This window comes from Mastigoproctus giganteus, chromosome 9 (genome assembly GCF_048544385.1).
Source record: "Mastigoproctus giganteus isolate SK-2022 chromosome 9, ASM4854438v1, whole genome shotgun sequence".
NCBI lineage: Eukaryota > Metazoa > Arthropoda > Arachnida > Uropygi > Thelyphonidae > Mastigoproctus > Mastigoproctus giganteus.
Window position 1 is genome coordinate 59,700,640 of NC_143583.1, and position 20,592 is coordinate 59,721,231.

A 20,592-nucleotide genomic window follows, 5' to 3' on the forward strand; every position below is an offset into this window, starting at 1 on the left:
TGTAGTCACCTTTACGAAAACAAAAACCCTTCTCTTTACCCTTGATCATAGTTACATCTTTAAGTAAATCCTACATCAGTACACTGTGATTACTGTCACCTAGTGGTTCCTTTATCTTCAAATTCCTAATGTATGCGTAATTCCTGATTATTGAAAATTCCTTCAAATTCCTAATTATTGAAATATTATCACTGCTGATAATCAGATCAAGGGTATTACTCCCTCTGGTTGCCCCTCGAATATGTTGCTGTAGAAAACAATCCGCCAATAAATTAACCAAACCCACAAGTTCCATTCAATATCTGGTAAGTTAAAATCCCCCATTACAAGACATTCTGATTTACTGGCCCATTCTATTTCTCTACATTGTACTCATCAGCATCATTAGGCCTATAACATACTCCTACTCTCATTTTCCCTTTTCCTGTGTTTATGTCACAACATACAGATTCAACATTGCACTGTCCACCCATGTCAACTGGATGCACTTCCTTAGATTTTGTGTTTCTTTACTAACACATAACCCCCTCCTCTCTTCCTACCCTTTCTGTCTTTTCTGTACACATTGTATTCCCCATATTCCAATTCTGCACTGCTTATATCTATGTGACACCATGTCTCTTGCTATCCCAACAATATCTGCCTTTGATGTTTTGATCAGCACTTCAAATTCATCAATTTTATTTACTATACTTCTAGCATTAGTGTACCTGCAAGTATACATGCACTTGTTCTTACTCTTAGTTATCCTAACACAGCCCATGTATTTACTTGTTCCATGATGACTCACAGCAGCTCTTGAAATCTCCAGAAACTTATTCTCTAGGCTGCTGCTCATTACAATAGAAGCAGTGCCAGGAATCACTTTTGCTTCTGCCTCTGGCTACTGTTAATCTTTTAGTCTGTGAATCACTCAAACTAGCAGTACTGCGACCCACCTAACACTGCCTTGATAGCATCAGCAAATATTCTTGCACCCTTTCTGTTTAAGTGTATCCTATCCCTGTAAAAGCAGTCTCTCCTGTTAGCAAACACAGACCAGGATGAAAAAAATTCTATCCATGAGCCTTGCACACTCTCTCCAGGTCCGAATTGATTGACAAGGCTCTCATGATATACTCCCTCCTATCGCGTCTGGGCAGAATTGCAGACCTTTCAAATTTAACCCTAACTCGCAACTTTTTTTCAGTATTGACTTGTACTTGTTAAGTAAATCTGGAGATCTTTTACTCTTAAGGTCATTAGTGCCAACGTGTACAACAGTATCACCTTTTGTGCCCTTAAAAGATGATATCTGCCCTACATCGTCATCAACTTTTGCCCCTGGCATACATACCGTGGTCCTGTTCCACCTATCCTTTTTGCATAATACATTCCCCGTCTCCCTGACAATATAGACGTGCCTCCGTGGCCAGGTGGATAAGAGCAGCAGTGCGTAGCACATGCTTCTTGATTAGACCGGGGTTTGAGCCCGTGCCCACCAAATACGGAGGATGCGGAAAGTTCAGGGAATGACCACCACATATCCCCGGAGCAATATGGCCTTAGTTGCTAATGCTCCTAAAAACCAAATAACAAACAACAACAACAACTGACAATATAGTCACCACAATAAATATTTCCTGTGGGAGTGTACCTCAGAGATTGCCACTGTGTTGCCCGATGCACAGGAGTGAGCTCTGGCATTGAGTTGGGCAGCTGAGAGCTTGATGGGCCACTCATTAATTTCTTCGAGGGCATTTACCCTACATCTCAAACTCTCATAGACGCCCATCAGAATGCTGAGTTGGCACCTAATTTCTTCACAGTCTCTGCACCTAGATTTTGTTTACCACGCGAACTTTCTTCAATAACTGCCACTAGAGGTGCTCTCCTAATCACTACTGAGCAGACTCTGTGTGTGCATGCTAGAATTTGTCGAGCTAGTATTGCGTGAAGAGATTTTTTTTTTAGCTGCAATCATTTTGAAACAAGTATCATGTCAGACCTACAGATTGAACAGCCGCGTGATTCGCTATTGTGTCAGACAAGGCTTAAATGCATCGGACATAGATAAAGAGATGAATGAAGCATATCGTATTTAGGATAGCCATTTTTAAATGGCACAAGCGATTCAGTCAGGGCTGTGAGTCTGTTGCAGAAGACCTAAGACTGGTCAGCCTTCCTCCTTAACAAATCACAAAATCCTAGGAAATCTTGGATGAAGACAGGCGAATTCGTGAATTAGCTGTTAGAATGTCCATTTCATATGGTAGTGCTCACAATATTGAAAGACACCTGAAAATGTTGAAAATCTGTGCCCACTGTATTCCACACAATTTGACTCCAGAACAAAAATAGCAAAGAGTAGACTTGTGCAAAGAAATGCTTGATCGTTTTGAAACACCGAGTCGAAACTTCTTAAATCGAATAGTGACTTGTGATGAAACTTGGATTTTTCACTATGATCCAGAGACAAAGCAGCAGTCAAGTGAATGGAAACATTCTGATTCATCGAGACCTAAGAAATTTTGAGCTTCTCATTCAGCTGAAAAACAAATGGTTCTTGTGTTTTTTGACATAAAAGGCATTCCTTTTACACATTTTGTATCTCTAACTTTGCTGCACCATTCATGAGAAATGTCAAGAACTTTTCAGTGTGAAGTGGTTTCTCCATCAAGACAATGCCAGGCCCCATACAGCTAATATTGTGAAGCCAGTGATCATTGACATCCCCCTTATTCACCAAACCTAGCCCTGTGTGATTACTTCCTGTTTCCACTTCTGAAGAAAGGCAAGCATTTCACATCCAACAACGATGCTTGCAGAGCCACAATGGAAGCACTTCGCAGTCTTTTGAAAAGTGGCTTGCAAGAAGCATTTAATTCCTGGGTGCAACAGTGGCGAAAGTGTGTAAAGTTCAAGGGAGGGGATTTCAAGAAGGAGAAATCCACAGAAGCTTCAGATGATGACAATTAAGATAAGATCTTGCAACAGTCTGCGAATTAAATGATCAGCCCTGTGCAAGTACACCACTTAGACACCATATTTGTTGGTTTGTATTGGTTGGCTTATATTTAATTTATAAAATTGTTTTATAAATTGAAAGTTTTTCATTTAAAATATTATTGAAATATTTTTATAAAATAAAAATTTTGTATTATTTATATATATATATATATATATATAAATATTATATTTTTATGTAAGAAAAGAAATAAAATAAACTGGTAGCTGCTATATATTGTCTGAAGAGTTATCAGGTAGAACAGACTGTGCTTGTTAATACAGTTAATTATAATTAAAAATTAAATTGATTATTATTATTATTATTATTATTAGCCATATGGTACAAGGAAGCCTGAGGCTTATGCTGCACCAGCCAAAAAAAAAAAAAATTCCTGAGTTACTCCCTGTGTGTGTGTGTGTGTGTGTGAGAGAGAGAGAGAAGTAGAAGGCATCACCAAGAAAGAGAAGAATGATGATATCCAGCTCAGGACCCTGGGTTGCCATACTCACCAGATGTGAACCCCCGGGGTAAATGATATTTGACATGCAGTTAGATATTCTTTTGTGAAATATGAGGTATGAGTCAAAAGTTTGTGGTCTGGCCCTGTGGAGTGCTGACCACATTGTAGTATGGTACTGTGCCATTAGATACTGTTGAATTAATTCATTGTGAGTTAGTGTGGTGAGTTTCATGCCATAAGACCCTGTGCTTTTGTACAGTTGGTATTAAGTGTGTTCCTGGTCAGTGAGTCCTACGATTTTTATAGCCAAATAAGATTGTGGACTTTAAGGAAAAGTAAATTTACATCAAATTTTTTCATAAACTTGGGAAAACATCTTAAGAGACTTAGAAAATTCTTAAACAAGCATTTGGTGATGGTGCTATTGGTAGAACACGAACTTTTCCAAAGTGGTCAAACTTCAGTTGAGAATTTTGTGCACTCAGGTCACCAATTGTCGTCAGCTTGTAGAAAATGTTGAAGAAGAACATCAAATTATCGACGAGGACGACAGACTGTGTGATTAGTGATATTCATATAGGATATGCCAATGCATTTTAACTGAAAATTTATATATGTGATAGATTTCTGCAAAACATGCGCCTATTTGCTGAACTGTAAACAGAAGCAGAACTGGCTTTCTGTATGCAAGAACCTACAAGCAGATGGAAATGGACAGAAACTTTATTTTCCTGATTTTGGTTTATGGTTATGACCCAGAAACAAAGCAGCAGTCCTCTCACCGGAAAAGTCCATCATCTCTACATCTAAAAAAAAAGGTCAAATCAAACAGCAAAGGTTTGCTGATTGTTTTTTTCAAAAGTGAAGGAATTGTTCATCAGGAGTTTCTTCTTCCAGGCCAAACTATAAATCACTAGTTCTATATTGGGGTCTTAAGGCATGTGAGGAAGGATATCAGTAAAAAATGCCCAGACAAATGGTGCACCCAGGATTGGTTTCTGCATCAAGACAATGCGTCGATCCATATGGCTTTGTTGGTTCAGCTATTTTTAGCTAAGTACAAAATGGTCCCATACCTTCTCTGTTCTGACTTGGCTTCCTGTGACTTCTTCCTGTTTCCCAAAATGAAATTCCAGTTAAAAGGGTAGGATGAAGATTCAAATACATCAAATCTTCATCATGGAGATTCAAGCTGAGTTGCAGAAAGTGCATGACTGCATCATGAAAGAGGAATTCCAGAGATGCTTCAAACAGTGGTAGAAGCACTGGAATCAATGTATAAACTCTGGAGGGAACACTACTTTGAAGGGGACAACATCAATATGTAACTAACATTAAGTCTAAATTAATTTTATTGCCCCAGTCTGGAAACTTTTGGCCTGCACCTTGCATGAATTTAAATTCAATACAGCAAGTTGAAAGGTTTTACTTGAAAGTGATTTCATTTTTCAGATCTTTATTCCAATTTGATTTTCTTTTAATTTCTTTTCCTCATATAGTATAGGATTTCTCAACTCAACTTTGTCTCCTGCTAAACATGCTCCAACAATAACACCTTTCTGAAAATCAGAAAGATTACCTGTGTCTTTAGCATTAGCAAGGGCACATGATACAAGAAAGCAAGCTTATATAGCATCAGCCAAAAAAAACCAAAATAATACACACCCCCCCCTTCTCATTTCACTCATCTACCCACTCCAAATGTTTGTCTAGTTCTGCCTTCAATCTGTTTAAGCTATCAACTTCTACAACAACAGACGGAAGTTTGTTCCCACAATCAACCACCCGCTGGCTAAAGGCAATATTCATGATATTACATTAATACACCAACTGTTAAGTTAAAATAATTTAATACTGTATATATACCAACAATACAGAGGATACTGTAACATAATCTATTTACAATAACTGATTGTGAATAAAGCCTGAAAATAAAATAAAATATATAAGGTTAAAAGCGTTAAAACTGTACAATTATAAAATACAATAAAATATATAAAGTTAAAAGCATTAAAACTATTAAAACTGTACAATTGTAGCTTTCGGGGGCGTCCGCCTCCTTTCTCAACAAGAAATAATGCTTACGCAGCATATCCTTAAGTATCAAGTTCACAGCACACGTGGTTGATCAGGTGCATGAACAGAAGTTCCTGCACATGCCCCAGAACCAGAAGCAGCTCGGGAATGCGGTAAACATAAATGCTCATCTTTTGAGAGGACTATAGCCTCAAAAAGGGGGTGAAGCTGCTTGTGGATGAGCAAATCCACAAGCTCTCGAGCCACTTGCGGTCCCAGAACCTATGCGCCCGATCAAGGATGACAGCATTTTCTGGGGAGACCTGGTGCTGTCTTTCCCAAAAATGTTCAGCAACAGTGGACTTTATCAAACTCTGCGGTCTGTATGGCACTCGTGTGTTCCCCCAGACGATCCTTAAGATATGGCTAAAGGCAAACTTCTGCACATCTATCCTACAACCATCCTTCCTCAATTTGAATTTATGCCCTCTCAGGTGATTATTCTAAGCAAGAGGAAGAATCCCATCAGCATTGAGCATGCTCAAACCAGTCAAGGCTTTATACACCTCAATCAGATCACCTCGCAGGTACCTAGTCTCCAGACACTGTAATTTGCAAAACTTTGTAAGGATAATTGTAAGGCCTTTCTTTGTAAGGATTAAGTTTTGCAAAATTACAGTGTCTGTAGACTAGGCATCTGCGAGGTGATTTCTCTTCTACACTAGTGCAATATAGTTTTTCAAAAATGAAAGCACAGTTAATTGTTTGAAGCACATCATGGGAAATGTTGGCAGTATGCCTTGTAATACTAAGAGATGAGTGACACTATTGGCTGCAGCAGCAGCAGCAGTACTTTTGTCAAAAGTAGTTGTTGCAGTTGCAGAATCTTCTGCCAGGAGTTTAGAGAAAAGGAAGCAATCTGTCAGATTTAAATTTCTTTATCATTATGTGCAATACATTTTGGGGAAGGAAGTCCTCTCCTTAAGTTTATAAAATGATGGTGCTCCCAAAGCATATTCAGTGCTTTATTGTTGTTTTGGTAAAAGAGTTTTATCAACAAAACACAATATTTCATTTGTAGTTCCATGATTTTTGTTTGCTACTGTGGTTTTAGCTTTTATCATATCTAAAACTGCGCATCATTATTCTAGTCATAAGATTTACATACTGACAGCATGCAGCACCACTATTGTCTCTTTTAGAACTGATTTTTTGTGCAAATTATTGTTAGTTAATATGGTTATATCCATTTTGGTGGGTATAATGCATTAGCTTTTCTGAAATGTGTTAAAGATTTTAAACCTGATGTAAACATTTTTCAGGACACCAAACCACCCAGTGGGCTATAAACATCCTCTGATTTGAGTTAAAAAAAGAAATTACATTTTTATTTATTTTTTTTCAGCATCTCTTTTTGGAACCAATCTTAGTGGTCATCCTCGGCATATAGGTTGTATTGATCCTAAGTGTAAAATACTGGCAGTTGCCCAAGGTAATTTTTTTTATTGTATTTAAAATATTTTGTTTGCAGAAACAGCATACATTGTTTTTGCTAGTTTAGTTAATTTTAAAATAAAAGCTTTATGTTAAAAAGATAAAAGGATAAAAGTTAATTTAAGATTAAAAGTTAATTTCAATCAAAGATTAAAAGTTAATTTCAGGCATGGGTGGCACCCCAAGCAGAAACAGTGGCAGGTGCCCAACTTGAGAGAATCTTCATCTTGAGAGAATATAGTTTATGTTAAAGAATAACAATAAGTATATATCCAGTAAAAATATTTTAATTATCGATAATTACATTTTTTTTTAAATTACATTTTTAATTACATCGGAGCTTTAATTAAAGTTTAATAGTTTGTTCTCGTCCTTACTATGTAAAAATGATAATAAATCTTTCAAAAAAAAAAAACAACTAGAGTAAGACTATAGATATTTTTTGAACTAGTGGGAGAGGGAAAACAAGTAAGCTGAAAATATAGACAAACACAGCATCAGCACTTCTCCAGTACCATGCCACTTTTCATGCATGAAGCCAAATAGTTGCAGACAGTGAGAAGTAACCTATCAGGTTCTCATTCAAAATTTGTATGAAAAACATAAAAAAATCACTTAAGAAACTATGCAGTAAAAGTGACTATTTACGAAGGTAGAAATAATTTCATATTTTGAATCTTTGATTAATGGTTAATGTGAGAAAGTTATTTTTGAGGGGCACCTGTCATGTGATCAGTCACCACTGCTGGTTTAAGGTAAAAAAAGATGGATTTAAAAAAATAAATGCAGCTGAAATATATGAATGCAGGGTGGCTTTAATTAAATGTCTGCAGTACCTAGACCATGTGAAAAGGGAAGGCAAATAAAATTCCACACATGACACTAACGTGCATTTGGCATTGCATAAAGCTACATAGCACAAATATATTTAAGCATGTTACAGTACAGTTTTTTTTTTTTTTTTTTTTATATGAAAACCCTAAACACGAAAGGTATCAAAACCTATAGTACTTAGTACCGTGCATGGGTTGAAGGAGAAGTATGGGGGGGGGGGGGAATGCTGGAAACTTTGCTCTAGAGACTAAACATGGGTTTCACCACTTCAAGCCTCCAATAAGCAAAGTGGTGGTATTTCACCGGTTGATGAAAGTCATCTACCACCTACAGTATGAGGAAACCAAAATTTGTGTGAATAAAATTGCTCCCTCTGATAGACAGTCATTTATATTGCAAATGACTGCCTATGGTCAACTCTTGCACAAAGCATCACAGTGAGTGTTAGCAATATGCCTTGTGATACTAGCAGATGAGTGGCATTTTGTGTTGGCACTACTGGCTGAAGTGACAGTGCTTTTGTCAACAGCAGCTGTTGCAATTGGGCAACATTCTTCTGCCAGGAACCACAGACAAAGAAAGCACCTCTTTCTTCAAATTTCCTTTTCATTATGTGCAATTGATTTTAGGAAAAGAGGAGTTCTCTTGTTAAGTTTTTAAAATGACAGTACTCCTGAAACACATCCAGTGCATTACTGTTGTTCTAGTAAAAGAGCTTCATGAACAAAACTCTTTCATTTGTAGTTCCATGATGACTTTTGTTTGCTATTGTGGTTGTATCTGCTTTTATCACATATAAGACAATGCATCACTAGTCTGACCATAAGATTTACTTTGTACTAACTGTATGCAGTAACAAGTGCACACATTTTTGTAACAGATTTTTTTGTGTGTCTTTTATTTCCGTGTTAGTGTGTAACCCATTATATAATGATGGGAATAATTACTGTGGATGACTAGCCATCTGGAAACCTAAGATGTGCATCAACATCTTAGTGCTATCAAATGCATACAACTTGCACAGATCTTTGAGAGTTGTCATCATCTAGAGGACAAAAGGATTGATGATAAATCTGACTATGAACTTTTAAACAGTATGGTCCTATGTCATATATATCAACAATTTAGCATTAGCAGAGGCATATGATGAAAGAAAGCAAGCTTATACAGCATCGACCAAAAAAAAAAAAAAAAAAAAACTCCCATTTCAGCCATTCATTAACTCCAAATGTTTATCTAGTTCTTACACATTTAGCAAATAATATAGTGCTAGAGTATGGGTAGTTTTTGAGTGTGATGTAGAATATTTTCATGCTTCTGTGTTTTTGATTATTACTCTGAATTTAGAAAGAATTAATCAGTAACTTTATCTATAAACTCAGACTGAAGATCATTTTCTGTAGTGTGCCTTTCTTTCTCTCAGGGTTATAGTGATATTACTATCACTTATCTAACATTATTAAGGTCATAAAAGGTGATATTGTTGTGCACATTGGCACTAAAGACATTAAGAGTAGGAGATCTACGGACTTACTTAACAAATACAGGTCAATGTTGAAAAAAAGTTGCGAGTTAGTTAAATTTGAAAGTGTCAGCAATTCTGCCCAGACGCAATAGGAGGGAGTATACGATGAGAGCCTTGTTAATCAATTTGGCCCTGGAGAGACTGTGCAAGGTTCATGGTGTAGAATTTTTCTCAGCATAGTCTATGCTTGTTAACAGGAGAGACTGCTTCTACAGGGATGGGATAGACTTAAAGAGAAAGGGTGCAAGAATATTTGCTGATGCTATCGAGGCAGTGTTAGGTGAATTGGATAACTGCTAGCTTGGGAGGATTCACAGACTATAGATTAACAGTAGCCACAGGCAGAGTTTAAAGTGATTCTTGTACGGCTTCTATTGGAATGAGCAGCCTGGAAAGCAAGGTGCTGGGGATTTCAAGGCCTGCTGGGAGTCATCATGGAACAAGTAAATACATGGTCTGTGAATACATGTCATGTATACTTGCATGTAAACCAATGCTAGGAGTATAGTAAATAAATTTGATGAATTTGAGGTGCTGGACAAAACATCAAAGGCAGATATTTTTGGGATATCAGATACATGGTGTCACGTAGATTAGTATTAGCATTAGTAGAGGCATTTGATGCAAGAAAGCAAGCTTATGCAGCATCAGCCAAAAAAAAAAAAAAAAAAAAACACTTCCACTTCACCCCTCTGTTTGTTCGAAATACCTGTCCAGCTGAGCCTTAAACTTATTTAGGCTATCAACTTCCACGACAAGGGATGGAAGTCTGTTCCACCAACCAACCACCCGCTGGCTAAAGGCAAATTTCCGCACGTCTATCCTACATCTGTCTTTCCTCAATTTGAATTTATGCCCTCTCAGGTGATTATTCTGAGCGAGAGGAAGAATCCCATCAGCATTGAGCATGCTCAAACCATTCAAGGCTTTATACACCTCTATCAGATCACCTCGCTGGTGCCTAGTCTCCAGATATAAGGAATGCAGAATTTGTAGAGAAAGCCTAGACAGGGTAGGACGTGAGGAGGGGTTATGCTGTTAGTTAAGAAACACACAAAATCTAAGGCAGTGCATCCAGTTGACATGGGTGTTAAGTCAGTTTGGTGTGACATGTTCACTGGGAAGGCAGGAATGAGAGTAGGAGGGTGTTATAGGCCTAATGACTCTGATGAGTACAACAAACAACTGTACAGAGAAATCAAAGAGGCTGCTAGTGGGTTGAGTGTATGGGTTGGTTATTCTTAGTAGTCTCGATATATGTTTTTTAAAGTGGTGCCATTTGCATTATTTGTATTAAAAACGTGTCTTGGATTTCCTAGAGGATGATGATTCCGATACCTTTTTTATGCCAGACTTCTAAGGGGTTAATATGTTGTGAACAATTTTTAATTTTTGCTTTGTCTTCTTATGTTGTTGTTCCTTCAACCTGGCTGCGCCATTTAGGTCAGGCCGTTAATTTATAGACACTTTTTATATACCATTTTTAGTTGTTTCTACTTCTGTGACAGTTGTGTTATAGTGTACCCTGAACCTATGAGTGTAATTCTTCACCTTGGAGTTATTATTTTGTTGGGTTGCTGATTTAGTGTGCTTAGCTGGAGTTACATATATTCAATGAATAATTTTGTTTCTGTGATGCAGTCATGCAGCCATTTCTTCTTCCTCACATAGAACAAAGACCTTTGTTTCGCCCAACAAGTATCATGGAGTGTGGATATTAGCATTAGCATTGGCATACGATGCAAGAAAGCAAACTTATGCAGCATCAGCCAAAAAAAAAACCCTTATTACACCCATCCCCTCACTCCAAATGTTTGTCAAGTTCTGCCTTCAATCCATTTAAGCTATCAACTTCTACAATAGATGGAAGTTTGTTCCAGCAATCAACCACTTGCTGGCTAAAGGCAAACTTCCGCACATCTATCCTGCAACTGTCTTTCCTCAGTTTGAATTTATACCTTCTCAGGTGATTGTTCTGAGCAAGAGGAAGAATCCCATCAGCATTGAGAATGCTCAAACCATTCAAGGCTTTGTACACCTCTATCAGATCACCTTGCAGGTGCCTAGTCTCCAGACACTGTAATCTGCAAAACTTAAGCCTTTCTTCGTAAGAGCGACCCTTTGTTCCATTCACTAATCTTGTTGCCCTTCTCTGTACTCGTTCCAACAGCTCTACATGCTTCTTAAAATGAGGCCTCCAGATCTGTATACAGTACTCAAGGTGTGGCGTGACCATTGCCTTATACAAGGGAATAATCACCTCCTTATCCCTGCTAGAAAAATTCCTGTATATCATTGAGAAAACACCATGAGCTACTCTTGCAGACCATCTGCACTGCTCAGAAAACTTCATATCTGCCTGCACAATTACCCCCAGGTCCTCTTCATTCTCTACCACTGTCAGTGTGGTACCACAGAGTTTATATGTTACGCTGGGATTACTGCTTCCCATATGTAGTACTTTACATTTGTCAATGTTAAACTTCATTTGCCACCTCTCTCAGCCTATCTGCTCAAGTTTTCTAGATCCTGTTGCAGCTGCGTACTGTCATCAGTGTCCTTAACTAACCTGCCAACCTTTGTATTGTCTGCAAACCTGGACATTAAGCCTGATATACAATCTTCAATATCATTTATAAATACAAAAAACAACAATGGAGCCAACACTGAACCCTGAGGGACTCCACTAATAACATTAGTCCACAATGAGCAGTGTCCATTGATTACCACTCTGTCTTCTCGAACTCAACCATCCCTTTATCCATAGCAGCAATTTGCCTCCAATGCCACACTGCTCCAATTTGTGCTGCAGTCTTCCATGTGCAACAATATCAAAAGCCTTTCTAAGATCCAAATATATGATATCAAAGTTATTCAGTGCATCCAGTTCCTTTGGGACCACATCATACTATCCAATCAAGTTGGTCAGACACGACTTCCCCTTAACAAAACCATGCTGTGTCCGAGATGTAACTGAAGTCTTGTCTAGATGATCCTGCAGTGCTTCTTTAACCAGTGCCTCCATTAATTTTCTTGGAACAGAATTTAAACTAACAGGTTTATAATTACTTGTGTTGCCCTTTGATCCTCCTCTGTTAATTTGGGCCACATTTGCACATCTTCAGTCCATGAGTACCTCTTCTGAATCCAAGGAAACTCTTATAATTATGGCTAAAGGTTTGCTTACTTCCTTTGCTGTTTCCTTTAATATAACTGGATAGATCCCATCCACCCTGGGTGCTTTTTTAATGTTTATCTTCAACAATTTCTCCTCCACTTTCCTCTCAGTTATTACAAAATCATCTAGCTCACTGCCAGAGTTTATTTCACCTCTGGCATTCCCCTCACTGAATAACTCGTGTGTGAATGTAGATGCAAAATACTCATTTAGTTTGTTAGCCACCTGAGCAGGATCATCAACAGTTGAACCATCAATATCCAGTGGACCAATCTGATTCATCCCTTTCCTTCTAGAGTTTACATAGGTAAAGAACCCTTTGCTGTTTTTCTATGCATCCTTTGCCAAAGATTTCTCATAATCTGCTTGTTTGTTTGTTTGTTATTTGGTTTTTAGGAGCATTAGCAACTGAGGCCATATTGCTCCGGGATATGCGGTGGTCATTCCCAGACCTTTCCGCATCCTCTGTATTTGATGGTGACGGGCTCGAACTCCGGTTTAATCAAGAAGCGTGTGCTACGCACTGCTGCTCCTTCCCACCTGGCTACGGAGGCACCCTCATAATCTGCCTTTGCCTGCCTAATCTCCTTTGTGACTTGGTTACAGACCAACTTATGTCTATCATAGGCTTCCATGTCATCCATTAATTCCTATGAATCCCATACATTTTTCTTCTCTGCCACGTCTCATTAGTACATCTGACATCCCTTTATTCCTAAACCTTGAACAATATTTCTTAGTTGGTATGTAAAGTAAAGCCTAGTGGCTTCCAAGATGAATTCTTTGAATGCCTCCTATTTTGAATTTGCTGTTGGTAACATCATCAGTTGGTTCCACCGTATAGAATTTAAATACTGTCTCAGACCACTGTAGTCACCTTTACGAAAGCAAAAACACTTCCCTTTACCCCTGACGGTAGTTACCTCTTTGAGTAAATCCCACATCAGCACACTGTGATCACTGCCACCTAGTGGTTCCTTTATCTGCAGATTCTTAATGTTGAAGAATCACTTGATAATCAGATCAAGAGTATTACTTCCTCTAGTTGCCTCCCGAACATGCTGATGTAGAATACAATCATCCAATCAATCCACAAAAGCCTTGCTAATGTGAGTGACCAACAAACAAATTCTATCAGCATGGCCCACACTTGTAGGTAGAGGGAATTTGTTTTGTAGAGACGGGATTCACTTAAACAAAGGTGGTGCAAAAGTTTTTGCCAGTATTATTGAGGATACCTTAAAGGTTCAGGGAAACTGCTAGTTAGGGGGGGATGTGGGTAATACTGACACGCGTTTATCTGATAATATTGGTCTGTAACTCTTGCACATACTTTAAGAGTTCTTATCTGTTACCCCAACTGGACATATTATCTAGATGTTCTGCGGGCAAAGACATTTCACGTGAGCGGGTAGCTAATATCAGGGAAGAGAGCTTAAAAAACTTCAAGGGTTGTGTTAGGGTTGTTAAATATACAAGAACAGTAAATCTTAATTGTTTATACAGTAACGTTAGAAGTGTTGTCAATAAAATGAGCGAATTCGAACTGCTGGTTAAAACAAGTAACGCGGACATAATAGGGCTTACAGAGACGTGGTGCCACCCGGAAATTGGGGATGATGAGTTTCAGTATGGCTTGTATAATGTATTTAGGAAGGATAGGTTAGATAGAAGGGGTGGTGGGGTAATGCTTCTTATCAGAAGCAGCCTGAGTGCGACGATAGCTTTCCCGGATTCAGACATTTCACATGCTAGTATAGAGTCTGTATGGTGTGAGATAGTTGGAAACAAAGGCATAATGCGAGTAGGAGTAATCTACAGACCAGGTGATTGTGAAGATTATGACAAAAGCCTCTACATGCAAATGAAATGGGCAAGTAAGCGTCAATGCCTTATTATGGGTGATTTCAATTTGCCTCTAATTGATTGGAGTAAATGGAAAGGCAACTCTACATGGGGAACAAAATTTTTAAATCAACTAGATGACTGTTATTTGTATTAACATGTCAGGGAAAGTACTAGAGAAAAGAATATCCTAGACCTCATCATCACACATGAATCAGATGACATAACAGGGCTGACACTAGAGGAACCAGTAGCAGGAAGTGATCACGGAGTTCTACGGTGGATGATGACGAGAGAGGTAGCAGAAATAAAAGGCAAAGGAATGGGTTTTAATTTCAGAAAAGGAAATTACGATGCCTTAAGGTACTACATGGCCTCTATTAACTGGGTAGATATCGCGCAGAGAATGAATACAATTGAACTGTGGTACGCTTTTAAAACATTAATCACAGATGCCTTGAATGCGTATATACCATTAAAAAAATACTCTACGAGAAGGGTTCCAAGTTGGATGAATAGTGAAGTTGCCACATTACTTGAGCAGAAAAAGGTGGCATGGAAAGGTTACAGAGCAATAAAAAGTACTGAAGCCTATAACAGCTACAAGGTGATGTGTAATAGAGTCACAGAAAAGGTTCGACAGGCAAAGGCAGTTTATGAGAAATCACTAGCAAACAGAGCAAAGAGGGGGGGGGGGATAAAGAATTCTTCACATATATAAATGCCAAGAAGAGCAGGACAAACCAGATCGGACCTTTACGTAAGGGAAAGGGGATAGTAATAAATACACCAGCTGCCGTTGCAGATGAACTCAGCAGTTATTTTGCATCGATATTTACAAATGAAAAAGCCTTTTGTGGCAATGGGAAATTGTGTGAGCGAAGTTAAAAAATATGTAATTAATGATATTGAAATTTCGCAAGATTATTTAATGAAAAAACTTTCAAGCCTACAGACCAGTAAGGCTCCTGGAGTTGATGAAATATACCCTATAATCTTAAGAGAGGCGGCAAGCGAGTGCATTGAACCATTGAGGCTAATTATGCGAGCATCACTAGACTCTGGGGAGATTCCCTTGGATTGGAAAAGTGCAAATGTATCTCCCATACATAAGGGTGGCTCTAAAAGTGAAGTTGGAAATTATCGACCTGTCAGTCTGACTTCAGTAGTAGGGAAAATCATGGAGGCAATGATCAAGGGTGGAATTCAGGATCATTTGGATCGAATTGAAATTCTCAAGGATACTCAGCAAGGTTTTGTAAAGGGAAAATCATGTTTAACAAATTTGGTTCGCTATTTCGAAAGGGTCATTCACGAGCTGGATTTAGGGAATAATTTTGACATTGTTTATTTAGATTTCAGCAAAGCTTTTGACTCAGTCCCACCTGAGCAGTTGCTTTATAAGCTGGAACAGGTTGGAATCACTGGGAAAATCCTTAGATGGATAGAAGGATGGCTTCAGGGCAGGAGGCAGAGGGTTGTGATAAATGGCTATTCCTCAGAATGGGTTGATGTAAGAAGTGGGGTTCCCCAAGGATCAGTATTAGGACCACTGTTGTTTTTAATTTTCATAAACAACATTGATGAAGGGATAGAGGGCGTGATGTCTAAATTTGCAGATGATGTTAAAATTGGTAGAGTAGTTAATGATCACTGTCAAGCTGAGCTTCTCCAGAGAGACCTAGATAGACTTCAGGAATGGTCAGAAAAATGGCAGCTGTGCTTTAATCCAACAAAGTGTAAGGTATTACACCTGGGAAACAGTAATCCCAAAAAAATTATTCACTTGGTGGAGTTCAACTAAACCCAGTACTGGAGGAAAGGGACTTGGGTGTTACGATACGGTCAGACATGAAATTCTCTGAGCATTGTAAACAGGTTGCAAGGAAAGCCCATGGTGTCCTATCGATGATCTATCGAACTTTTGCAAGTAGAGATAGGGACGTGATAGTCCCATTATATAAGGCTTATGTTAGACCACACTTGGAATACTGTGTTCAAGTATGGAGACCACACCTAAAGAAAGACATCGAGCTTCTTGAAAGGGTGCAAAGAAGGGTAACTCGCCTGGTGAGATTGGCAAAAGGGCGTCCTTATGAAGAAAGACTTCGAATATGTGGGTTGCAGAGTTTGGAAACTAGACACCTTAGAGAAGATTTGAAGCGCCTCCGTAGCCAGGTGGGAAGGAGCAGCAGTGCGTAGCATACGCTTCTTGATTAGACCGGGGTTCGAGCCCGTCACCACCAAATACGGAGGATGCGGAAAGGTCAAGGAATGACCACCGCATATCCCGGAGCAATATGGCCTTAGTTGCTAATGCTCCTAAAAACCAAAACAAACAAAGAAGATTTGATTGAGGTGTTTAAGGCTCTGAGAGGCATCAGTAAAATGAATGAGAACAAAATTTTCAAGATTATAAATGATGCTAGAACTAGGGAACATAAATTCAAGTTACGGGGGGAAATATTTAGATTGGACTGCAGCAAGTGGCGCCTCCGTAGCCAGGTGGGAAGGAGCAGCAGTGCGTAGCACACACTTCTTGATTAGACCGGGGTTCGAGCCCGTCACCACCAAATACGGAGGATGCGGAAAGGTCAGGGAATGACCACCGCATATCCCGGAGCAATATGGCCTTAGTTGCTAATGCTCCTAAAAACCAAACAACAACAACAAACAACAACAAACTGCAGCAAGTTTTATTTTAGCCAGCGAGTTATAAATTACTGGAATAAGTTGCCTTCATGGGTGGTAGAGGCCGACAGTTTGGGGAAATTCAAAGGTCATCTGGATAGTACTTTTGGGTAAGGGAAGCGCATAGGATGATAGGTTTAATTTCCTTTTTATTTATTTTTTGTTTTATTTTTATTTATTTATTAATTATTATTATTTAGTTATTTATTTTATTTATTTAATTTTTTTTTGTTTTTATTATTGTTTTGTTCGGATTTTTTTTTTTTTTTTTGGCTGGTGCAGCATAAGCCATAGGCTTTCTTGCACCATGCGGCCGTTACTAATACTAATACTAATGTAGAATACAATCATCCAATCAATCCACAAAAGCCTTGCTAATGTGAGTGACCAACAAACAAATTCCAGTCAATATCTGGAAATGTATAAATATAGTGCAAGCACATCAGAAATACATATTCTGAATAAATCAGAATATTAGTAAAAACTGCATCGTTTTAAGTTATATCTCATATGAATACCTTCACAACAAGTTGCCATGATATTGCACTACTTTGAATAAGTAATGCTTCACCTAAGGAAAAGACTGATATTACTTATTCTCAGATGGATACCACCACTCAGACGGCACCATTTCAGGGCTATTTTGTATTTGTGTGGGATAATAACTCGACTATCCAGTTGTCCCTATTAGACTTAGAAAAGCAAAAAAGATAGAGGGAAAGTAATAGTAGGAGTGGAAGGAGTAACTCCTTCAAATCACACCACTCAAAAACTCATAAACTCCTCAAATAGGCAACGCTTCCCCAGTGTAGAAAAGGCTGTTGTTACCTATTCTTGGAAACTCCAGGCATCATCAGGCTCCGTTGGTGCCGTTTCAGGGCTATTTGGCCCTTCTTCGGTGGGTGGGTAGGTACCCGAGTAATGCAGTGATGGCAAAACAGTTATGAAGTATAACTCCACAATATGAGAGATGCCTGATGGTGTATGATGTTTTCAGACTCTAAAGCGTTTAGGGCATAAGCCTCAAGCTATGGAGGAGTCTAGACTATGTATAAATATAGTGCAGCCGCATCAGAAATAGATAGCTATATCTGAATAAATCAGAATATTAGTAAAAACGGCATCGTTTTTACTAATATTCTGGTGTTTACTAATATCAGTTTTTAACTAATATTTTACTAATAATAAACGGTGCCGTCTGGGTGGTGGTATCCATCTGAGAATAAGTAACATCAGTCTTCTCCTTAGGTGAAGTATTACTTATTCGAAGTAGTGCAGTATCATGGCAACTCGTTGCGAAAGTATTCACAATATGAGATATAACTTAAAACTATGCCGTTTTTACTAATATTCTGATTTATTCAGATAGCTATGTATTTCTGATGCGCTTGCACTATATTTATACATAGTCTAGACTTCTCCATAGCTTGAGGCTTATGCCCTAAATGCTTTAGTATCTGGGAAATTAAAATCCCCCATTATAAGACACTCTGATTTACTGGCCCACTCTATTTCCCTGTACAGTTTCTTATTATACTCATCAGAGTCATTAGGCCTATAACACAGTCCTACTCTCAATTTTGATCTCCCAATGCTTATGTCACACCAAACTGACTCGACACTGCACTATCCAATGATGTCGACTGGCTTCACTTCCTTGGATTTTGTGTTTCTTAACTAATAGCTTAAAAAGTAAGAGATTACCTCAATTTTTTTTCTTGGAATTCTTCCAGTCAATTCTCTCTCATATGTGACGAATAAAATAAGATGAAAAAAGTAAAAACACGAATTAATGAATTCCCTCACTCACAGAGGTGCAATCAAATCCGATGCGCAACAGAATCAAAAACCGAGAGCCCCAACCCGACCCCGAAACACATCAAACCACCGCAGCAAGACCACGAGTGCGAGAAGACATTGTGTCATAAAATTAGTTAAAACTGGTTCCAATAATAAATAATTAAAATCACAATTAAAAACTATTTAAAATTAAACGGATTAAAAGTTACGATTTGGATGAATACTCAAGTTAAACGAAATGCACAACTGTTTCCTTCCTTAAGCAGACCACACTTTTCGGTTGATCGCCGAAGTTCACAGGATAGGAATATCACAAAGTGTTTGTGTGTGTATTTGACTCTGAAATATAAAGAGATTATTTATATTGGCGCATGCATAAAAAAGACCAAAAATCCGATAGTAGATAAAGCTGTCGCACATTGATAGAATTTTCGTGTAGTTTCTTAAATTTCACCCTCACACACGGTATGCAAAAAATCCAAGTTAGCATTTACCAAAAACCCACCAATTCGGGGTTGTCCCTGCATTACCGAAGTTATCATCCAGTCACGTATAAGAGATTTATTATATTCAACCAGTTTTTCAACACTTACAAATATTCCGAACCCACCTTACACTCAGAAATTGTTGCACTAACCGATTGGTTTTTAAATAGAGGCTATCCTCACTCCGTTATAAATTAAATCAGGTTACAGGCTAAAAATAAAACAGTAAATATGATACCCATTAATAATACCAATAAAACACATTTTATTTCCATACTGTATGTTGATCCAGGCAGCTTAATAAACTCTTTAGAAATACTGAATTCAAAATAATAGCCAGGCCCATGCAGAAGCTCCATAATACAGGAATACATCGCATAGCGCAGTTTCGAACAGTGCGGGTTTCGCTATAGCGCGGTTTACAAATTGAAAAAAAATTAACTGCATTACTCACCAATACATTTGATATGTATGTATGTATTATAATGCCAGCACGTAGGCCAATGCGTTATGGATTCAAGGCCATTCAGGCTGTTGTCGAAACTCCCATTATATACGGACTCCGCTAGCATTCGTATTGCAATAATTAAAGACAAACACCATCCAAGGAATAAAAAATTTTTACTATAAAAATAATAAAATAATGTGATACACTATCGGAAGACTAGACTATTGTAAAATATTACGATAAAATAAACTACGATAAAACGTTAAAAATATACCGAAGCAATAAAATTATCTAAAATAAACTGGATTAAAAGCGATAAAACCTGAAGCTTTTGGAGACTGCTGTCTCCTTCTTCAACAGTATGCTATTACTGCAATGACACATCCTTAAGTAGCAGACCCATGGCACTCATGCATGTGGTCCATCAGACACATGGTTGGCATTCATACATTAGTAAACACTCTAGATTCTGAGCGGTGAGATCGTGTGCATAAGCTGTACAAATATTTTTTGCTGTGTATTTTTATTAAAGATTATTTTTTAAAAATGATATACACCTTTATATGCAAATATGAGTGGAAAGAAGAAATGTAATGGCACTGAGTGTTCTTCTAGATCCAAACATCGAACGAGGTATGAAAGTAAGGCAGGCGTTGCAAAATGACATTCGATGTTATAAAGAGATGTATGCAGATAAAAAGAAGGAAAAAACTGTGCAAACTAAGCTGATTAGTGTATTTTTAAAAATAAAAATACACTACATACTTCACTTATATTATTTTGGTATGTACATACTGCAATAAAAATCATTTCTACTGTACTTACTA

General features: G+C 38.0%; 1 protein-coding gene across 1 annotated transcript in view; it reads left to right on the plus strand.

The window, feature by feature from the left end:
- The window catches only part of Pdk (pyruvate dehydrogenase kinase), a 218,202-nt gene that overhangs the window by 89,452 nt on the left and 108,158 nt on the right, over positions 1-20,592 (plus strand). The window contains exon 5 of the mRNA XM_090381828.1: positions 6,871-6,957. Within this exon, the coding sequence (XP_090237954.1) occupies positions 6,871-6,957 (87 nt within the window). The remainder of the gene's footprint in view (positions 1-6,870; positions 6,958-20,592) is intronic.